Source organism: Humulus lupulus, chromosome 7 (genome assembly GCF_963169125.1).
Source record: "Humulus lupulus chromosome 7, drHumLupu1.1, whole genome shotgun sequence".
NCBI classification, from domain to species: Eukaryota; Viridiplantae; Streptophyta; class Magnoliopsida; order Rosales; family Cannabaceae; genus Humulus; species Humulus lupulus.
In genome coordinates, this window is record NC_084799.1 from 195,237,003 (window position 1) to 195,246,028 (window position 9,026).

Below are 9,026 nucleotides of genomic sequence, written 5' to 3' on the forward strand. Positions count from 1 at the left end.
ATATATATTTTTCCTAAAAGAAAATTGGAAAAAGGTATTTAATTTTAAAAAATAGAATGCACTATTTATATATAAAAAAAAGTATGTATTTAATGGATTCTTGAATTAACAGTTTTTTATTTTTTTATATTTTTAAAAAATTATCTTATTTTTTATTTTAAAATTATCTATAACAATGTTTTGGTTTAATTTTTTAAAAATATGTTTATGCAATTCTTGTATAATATATGATATTGTTTATTTATTTAAAATTTACATGACACTTAAAAAAACATAATAAAAATAAAATTATATATTTTCTTAATATATATATATCTTCTATATAAAAATATGTAGATAACAAAAATTCTTGGTTTTAATGGGTTTTTTTGTTATATTAATATATTAATATTAATAAATTTTATAAATAAAACTAAGTAAATGTGCATTTCACATTTTTTGTAACTAGTATATTTATATATATGAATTTACAATACAAGAAACAAGGTTTTTGCCAATGCATTTTGGAATTGCGCCGGCAAAAGTGTCTTTTGTCGGTGAATTTCACAACAAAGAAAGTTATTAGCCAAAATGAAGAAGAACTAGATGCATATGGTCTCACACCTTCATCTAGATTACTTCTCACTAATAATGGTAATAAAGAGGTCCTAAGCTTGTCCCCCTATGTTCTTGCAGTGCTTCATCCAGCTACAGTAACTTCATTCCATTTCCTTGGAAGTTGGTTCCAGCAGAAAGATGCAACTCCAAGTCCAGCAATGCCATTTCAGTTAGCTCATGATGGCATGAGCTTTTATGATTACTGGGGAAACATTACTGAATACGGTGACCTTTTGAATGATGCAATGGCCAATGATTCAGGAATGTTGAAGGTTGTTATCAAAGATTTCAAGCCTGTGTTTAAGGGACTAACTTCATTGGTCGATGTGGGCGGCAATACAGGTGCCGTCTGTAAGATTCTCATTGAAGCATTTCCTCACCTGAAATGCTCAGTGCTTGAACTATCACTTGTGGTTGCTGATTTGCCTAATACTGAAAACTTGAAGTTTAGGGTGACCTGTTTCAAGCAATTCCTCAAGCTGATGCAATTCTACTCAAGGTGTGTTTGTTTGCCATAACATTAATGTTATATATACATATACAGTGCTATTGCTTCTTTTTTTTTCTTTTTGTAAGAATTTCGGTGTATAAAACTATATCTTAACTATTTTATATATATATATATATATATATGTATATATAGTCTCTTCTACGTGGTTGTAGTGATGATGAAAGCCTGACGATTTTGAAGAAATGTAGAGAAGCTATTCCATGCAATGGAGGAAAGGTTGTGATTATAGACATTGTAATAGACAGCACAAAAGATGAACATGAAGTATTGGAAGCTAAGCTCTCTTTTGATTTATTAATTATGGTCTGTCTCCCTGGGAGAGAGAGAAGCCAGAAAGATTGGGAAAAACTCGTATTGAAAGTTGGTTTCACTCGCTATAAAATTACACCCATATTTGGTTTGAAGTCACTAATTGAGGTTTTTCCTTAATTATAATCAAACAAAATGAGTGTTTGTTATGCAACCCTTGAAATAAGCATATGATCTAACTATTGTGACTATAATGAGCACAATAAAATTGTCAATATGCAGAGTGTTCATCTGCAAGGGAACCCTATTTTTCTTTTCGATGACTTTTTCATGTATTATTTGCTTTCATGTAATGAAATTGGAAACAAAATCTTCATGATAAGGAGATTTTTATTCTATTGAAATTTCGTTTTTCTTAATTAATTACCAAGTAATTATCAACTTATTTTAATTGCGGAAATGTAATAAACAGACGGGCCAAACACATAATCTTATTAATCATAATTGAATTGTGATATTGAACGGCTATTCCATTATATACCTCGTTCAGACTATACATAGTGTCATACTTCCCGAGCCAACTATCGAACCTATGAACCCTCTCACCTACCCAAGACCATACATAAAAATGGTCCCTATCATCTTTACACAAAACTAATATGTCGGGCTTATGCTTAAGTAGGGAGGGAGACCACAAATCCGAGCTAAGGATGACCGTACCTCTATCACTCGAGCTCGAGCTTGAGGCTTCATCATTGGCCTTGTTCCCCGATTGCGGGCTCCTGCGATGTCGAACTGGGGATGGCAGCTTAGCATTTCGCCTCGGAGGAAGGCTGCCAGTTGGGAGAGGTACAAGCTCCCACTTGGTATATTTTTTGTTAGACCAGCCGAACGTGGACTAATCCTTCTCCAGGAGGCCACAGGCTCGGAGTTTGTCTTCATGAAGGAGATAGGAGTGGGACCTCCTGTTGTAGGAAAGTTGGAGCAGAGCCTCTTTGTGCTCTTTCATCTCCTTGGTGGGAGTGGGACGATTGTAGTTGGCTGGAAAATGAACATATTATGACTAAGCGCGAGCTTAAAAAAAACTTGAGCATGAAAAGAAGAAATTTGTTAGGTACTTACGAATTTTCCTGAACGAGTAGCGTCTAGAAGGAGCCAAGCCATCCGTCCAAAAGAAAGCCTTCTTGAAGTCTAAGGGATGGTTGGGTAGATCCTCAAAGATTTTCTTCTCTTTGGGATAGCTCGAGAGGTAGTAGAAGTCGTCCCCTCCCCAAGCTCGGGAGGGATTGCTTTTCAAACAAAAGAGATACAGGATCTCCTTTGGTGAAGGTCCTTTCCACTTGAGCTAGTGGTAAAGCGACCTCAGGGCGGACAAAACCCTGTATGAATTGGTGTTGAGCTGAAAAGGGGCAAGCCCAACAAAGTCCAAGAAGTTCTTGAAAAAGGGCTTCAAAGGCAGTAAAGCCCCTGCCTCATATGTTCTTGGCTCCAGGCCGCATACTTCAGTTTGTTGTCAGGGTTCCCATCTCCCGGGGCACGACAACTTCGCTTGTGGGATGACGGAGCTTGACACCTCAGCGAGCCCGATAATCAAATGTTGTGAAAGGCCAAGATGTCGAAGATCTGCCCTAATGAAGAGATCGAGCTCTAGTAGTGCTCGGCCGCAAAGAACTCTCTCTTCGAGGTGGGAATGGAGGTTGGCTGTGAGGTAGAAGGGGGGTTTGTTGGGTCTCCCATTAATGAAAATTGAAGGTCCCCCGGCTTGAAGGCGATTGTCACTCTAAGAGTGGGATCGATGGGAATTGGCCGTGGCTCGGAGTCTGGATCCGGGTATATGGCGACACTAAGTCTCTTCATTTTTCCCTCCTCGACCTCGTCGATTTGGCGTCGAAAATGATCTCGGGTGTCTTCTTGCTCGCGCCTTAGTTGGTGCTCCTGAATCAGATGCTGGTTCCGGGTGAAAGGTGATTCCGGGCTCGGAGCCTTCGACGAATAAGGAATTGCGAGCTTTGACCCCCACCACTTTTTCGAGTTCTGCGACATCTAACAAGAGAAAAAAGGGTGAGGGCCAGACGAACAAGCAGTTAAGAATGAAAATCAGAATGATCTAAGCTCGAATAATCGAGGCTACAAGGCAAAGTCGGTCCAAAAGACGAGGCCAGTCTCGGAGCGTATGTTCCACGAAAAGAAAGGAAGGTGGATTTATTTTTGAAGATCCCGATATTTTAGGAAAAAAAAATTGGCAGTTACTCAAAAAATGATATTTTTGGGAAACGTACAATTTATAAAACCCTAATTCTGTACCCAATATCTTGGTGTGCAAGATATGTCATCCGAAATTCAAAAACTCAACAAAAGAACCATTTTTGGGCCTTCTACGCATGATCTGGGTTTGGAACTCGTGATATCAGAACTTAAGACTAATATTTACTAAAACACTCTAATGTGCAAAACTAGTGAAGGGATCAACAGTACAACAATACAAACATGCATGCATGAAAAATATACGGGCATACGAAACTATGAACAGAAACTTACACAATGTAGCTGGCGAAAATAAAGAGATTGATGACCGAATAAGCAGTTGCAAAAATGATCTCACGGAGTCAAAGGGGCCAACATTGCTTTGTCTTTTGGGCTTCGAGAACATGCAAGAACTGGTTTCTAGTTTTTTCTTCTTTTCTCTCTGCGAAAGCTTGAAAACGTAATGTTAAAATGAAGAAGATGATGACAATTTACAGGCCCCAGAAGATACCAAACGGCGAGGTGATCTGGACCATTGACCAATTTTAGTATTTGATCAAATGGCCAGGGGAAAATTGAAGACTAACGCCATAAAGGTGGCAGGCGGATGGACGTGCGTGTGCTATCAAAAGCACTCAAGTACTCTGACCATCCAGTACCTGGTTGACGCGTGTCCACACTCAAGTGTTTTTGATGGTACAGTTTCCAAGAGGAGCAGTTCAAAAGTTTCATTCTCATAGGATTCCAACTGATACTTTTGAGGGGGAAAAATGTTACACCCAGATTTCGAGACCAGAGGTATGACCTCGAAGACTGAGCTCGTCAAGTGTGAGCTCGAATATATGAAAAAATTGTATGGTCCATCTGAAAAATCTCTAAAGTAAAACAACAACCTCGAAGATGTGTAATCTTGGGATACTTTCTGAGTTCGAATTGGCACGATGTTAGGATACATCAGTTATCGATTGTCTTCGGATTAAACAGTCCGAGTTTGGGAAGTGCAAGCTCGTGTGTGATAGCTTCGACAATGTCTATCTACTCCGAGCATGTCCTGAAGTAGGGTGGCAAGCTCGTAGCAGTACCATAAGTCTTGACAGCCAAAAGGCCGATTGCTGACCTCGAAGACCTAACGAGTCGCATGGGATAGCCTGTTACGTATGAACACATTTATTGTTGTATAATCCCAATAAATAAGGGATATCATTTAGTCTGTTATCCGTTCCCGATTCTTATGGGACGTTTCCATGTATATAGGAGATATTACATTTAATGTCATTATTTAAATTGATATACAGAATATCTTCCCGAAATATGTGGGAATGAACTCTGTAACCTCCCCTATAAATAGAGGAGGAATGACCACTTGTAAATGATGGATTTCTTTTGCCTTGAGAGGAAGCTCTGGGTAATTCATCTCTGAAGAATTTCCAGAAATCTCTAAGTCTCAATAACATAGACTCGTGGACTAGGCAGAGTTAAATGCGGAACCACGTAAAAACCCTCTTGTTTTTCTTCTTTATTCATTCACTTCATAGTTCACGTTGTTTAATTGCTCTATGATTTAAGTTGACGAAAAATGACGTCAACAATATAGGGCTAAACGCGCCCTCTCCCCTTTAACTAATAATTAGGGGAAAAGGCCTTTGTCGAGCCTCCAATCTTCGAGCTACTCAAGCTCAAGGCCAAACAATTGACCCTAACAAGAGGAAAGGGCTTCGGGAGGAGGGAGGATGGCACTACCGGTGGCAAAGACCGTTTGGCAAAAATGTTGTAGGCGCCAAACATGGTAGGCCTGTGCCGGGGGAGCATAGCATAGGGAGGAAAGGGAGCCTGGACAGTGGAAGAACCAGGGGAAGCCGAGTCATTTGACGAAAATGGAATGCTTTTCCCCTATTAGAGAAGGCCCTATGAAGTAAAGGGAAGTGTATGAATTCTTTGAAAAAAGAGGGAGCGAGCCTATATAAAAAATGTAATAGAGTAAACTCGATGAATAGATAGATTCAACGATAAGACAGACAGCGCTACCTACACATGAATTAACATCCATGGTCGAGCAGTCTCAATTTCACTGCAGGATTTGCGAATGAATGCTGGGCTAAGCCACCTCAAATGGCGTGAGACGCATCCGGGGAGACCCGCACGTATGGTTTTTAGGGGGATCTGGTCGAAAGACCCGCCGGTGCCCACCCGACTAGAAGGACCGAGAAATTAATATAGTACAAAACTTATATTCAAGCTTTACCTTATTCTGATCGTTCAGAGGGCAATCGCGAAGATAAATTTCTTGTTTGATTAATTATGCTTAAATTTTTCCCCAAAAGATGATGAATTTGAAAAATTAAATATATTAAACAAATTAAAAAAATAATGTTTTATGATTTGGAGTAGAAAATGATGACGTGGCTAGTAGAAAAGTGATATTCCTAAAAAAAAGAAAAAAAATTAAATTATTGGGTAGTGGTAGCTGAGGGTCATATTATAATCATACAATATTTATTAATTTACAATTTTATTATAATCATACTTTTCTACTTCAATTCATAAAATATATTTTTTATTTGTTTAATTTTTAAAATTTATCATCTTTGAGGAAAAAATTGAAGCATATTCAATCAACACAAGAAATTTATTGTATATGCAAATAAAACTAAAGCAAATACTACAAATAAAATACTATTAAAGTTATTATTGTATATGATTTTTTAATATTTAAATAAAAAGAAGTATAAAAAAAAATTATAAAAAAAGTAAAAGAAAATATATAATTTTTTTAATTATTTGTTATTCTAATTATTTGTTTAATTAATTATACATGTGGCACACGTCAGTGCCCAAACAGTCAAATCATTAATTGTCAGTCACGTCACCCAAAAACTAACAGAAGTCCCATATTCAGTAATGGTGCATAGTTCGGGATAATTTTTAACAATGTGAAAAAATCGGGGGGCACGAATTGTAAGTTGTAATAGTTCCCGGGGGGAGGGAGGGGGGAGAATCTTATTTATTCAAAAATTTATCATTTATGTTTAAAAAGATTATCATATTACATATATATATATTTTTAAAAATCATAAACATTATTTTGGTTCATTTTATATATTTATGTTATTTTTTTTATATATAATATCATTTATTTATTTGAAATTTATATGATATTGATAAAAATTTAATAAAAATAATTGATAAATTCTACAAATAATTGCAAATTATTTTTATCTAGTATAATATATATGAGATAAATTCAAACAAAATCTTATATATCATTGCTCTTTAACTAAATAAACTCAATATTATTTTATCAAATTAAACAAAAACAAAAGTTATGGTCAGCAAAAAAAAGTGGAATAAGTTACTGTGGAGAGTTGGTTATACATACACAGTCAAATAATTATATTATTCTACTGGTTAAGCTTATTATATGCATATATATATATATAATATATATATAATTTAACTACAAAACTAATACAAAATCAAATGTGATTGTTGCAGCCCGTCAATGCCTAAAGATAATCAAATTCAAAAAAACAAAAGAAGGGTTGTTGTTAGTGATTAGAATTGCTAATGCACTGGCAGAGAAAATATAGAGATTTACATTGTGGAAAAGAAAAAGAAGAAAAATGGTTTAAGAGAAATAAGGGATTGCAAACGGAGTGGAGTGGACAGGTAACAAACAGTGGTTAAAATTTAATTTTTAAAACATGTTTCATTAAATGATTTGTCCTATTATAATTAGTGGTATCCAAATATGGATGGAGGATACTTATCCCTGTCAACACACAGTAGGTAATGCATTATTGATATTTGAATGTAAATATATGTATATGTTGCTGTCCCTGAATCAATTAATAATTATGCTTATATATGGAAGAAATCATCATATGTATAACAGCTATATATACACATTTTCATTTGAAGTTTTCTTCGTCCCTTATCTATATAACTCAGGTTTGAAAAAACTAGTACAAGAAAAAAGATTTTTAACTACTAAAAAATTGGTAGCAAATGATTTATATTTGGTAGCTGATACAATTTTAGCTACCATATTTTTTAGTAGCGACCTCGTAGCTAAAACCTTATCGCTAAAAATATTTTGCTATCAAATTTTTTTGTAGCTAATAATTTTATTTTGCTACTAAATTTTTAGTAGCAAAAAATGTTAAATCTAGTAGCAACATAATTACTTTTTGGGACTACTAAAATTTTTTGCTACTACAATTTAGTAGCAAATTTCTTTTAAATTGGTAGCAAAAAAAATTGCCATTAAAATTTTAAAATCCAACAAAAATGATTTGACTACCAATTTTTAGTAGCAAATAATGCCTAAATACTTTTAAAATATAGTAATTTTGCAACTAAAACTTGGTAGCAAAATTAATATAAATTAAATTATGCTTTTTAATCTAATGTATTATTATTTTAAATTTTTTTTGTTAATTTATTATTATAGCATTTCTAATAATAAATACAATGTAACTGTGCATTATGATCAATTTCTATCAGAGTGACAAATACAATGTAACAAAGTACATTTTTAATATCATCATTAGGCAAAAAGCTCTCTGTAAAGACAATTGTTAGTTCCTTCACTTTACTGGGAGGACCTGGCCTAGTAGTAGCTGCAGCACTGCCAAATCCAAACTTTGGCTTCTTATCAACTGGTTTTAAAATCTGGAAAGAACACATTAAGCTCTCATCAACACTCATCATGGCACCAGCATTGTCAAACTCGCCACAGTAGTTAGGCGCTGATAATAGCGTCACAAGTTTTCGGTTAGCAAAGAACTCATCTTCCACAACCTGCAAAATCAGCATATAAATAGGCTCTAAAGGGCTGTCATAACATAACATCATCACTAGTTTTTGAGCTTAAAAAGATCCCAAACCTAATGAGCTCTGCAGATCAAGTCAAGATCCTACTTTCGTAGAAATTCAGTTACTCTATCAGCACCAAATGTGAAAGAAACACCCCTTTCATTTTGGCCCCAACCTTGAATGTCTTTGCTAGGATCAGACCATAGAAGATCACACAACAAGCCATGTTCTGGTACATCAGTAGGCCTTTGTATCATTCTTATCTGGTTCAAGTTGTTCAAATCAGGAGAAAGCCCTCCATGCATACATAGTACACTACAAGAAAAAAGGTTTTTAATAACACCAAAAATGTGTTATCAAAACCTACGATAACACTTTCTGATGTGTTAAGACAGACTGTGTTATCGTAGGTCAGGGTACTTACCATAACACTTTATCAGTGTTATACATATGTGTTATTGTACTGTCAACGATAACACAATTTCTGTGTTATTTTAATATATAGATAAGTGTTGAATTACGTTATTCATAATCGATACTATAACACTTTTTTTGTGTTATACTACAGTTTACTATAACACTTTTTTTGTGTTATACTACACTTTAGTAT

General features: G+C 35.1%; 1 protein-coding gene and 1 pseudogene across 1 annotated transcript; one reads left to right on the plus strand and one right to left on the minus strand.

Annotated features, from left to right (window-relative positions):
• Positions 1-461: 461 nt before the first annotated feature.
• LOC133792510 (trans-resveratrol di-O-methyltransferase-like) lies at positions 462-1,602 on the plus strand (annotated as a pseudogene).
• Positions 1,603-8,056: 6,454 nt separating this feature from the next.
• LOC133792511 (serine/threonine-protein phosphatase PP1-like) lies at positions 8,057-8,721 on the minus strand. Its single transcript, XM_062230421.1, has 2 exons — positions 8,542-8,721; positions 8,057-8,401 (listed from the first exon to the last, which is right to left on the minus strand). Exons 1-2 carry the CDS (start codon positions 8,719-8,721, stop codon positions 8,057-8,059), a joined length of 525 nt encoding a protein of 174 aa, XP_062086405.1.
• Positions 8,722-9,026: the final 305 nt, after the last annotated feature.

Coding starts and splice junctions, on each gene's coding strand:
- LOC133792511 (XM_062230421.1), bottom strand. CDS start 8,721: ATGCATGGAGGGCTTTCTCCTGATTTGAACAACTTGAACCAGATAAGA. Junction 8,402..8,541: donor TCACATTTGGTGCTGATAGA/GTAACTGAATTT, acceptor CTGATTTTGCAG/GTTGTGGAAGATGAGTTCTT.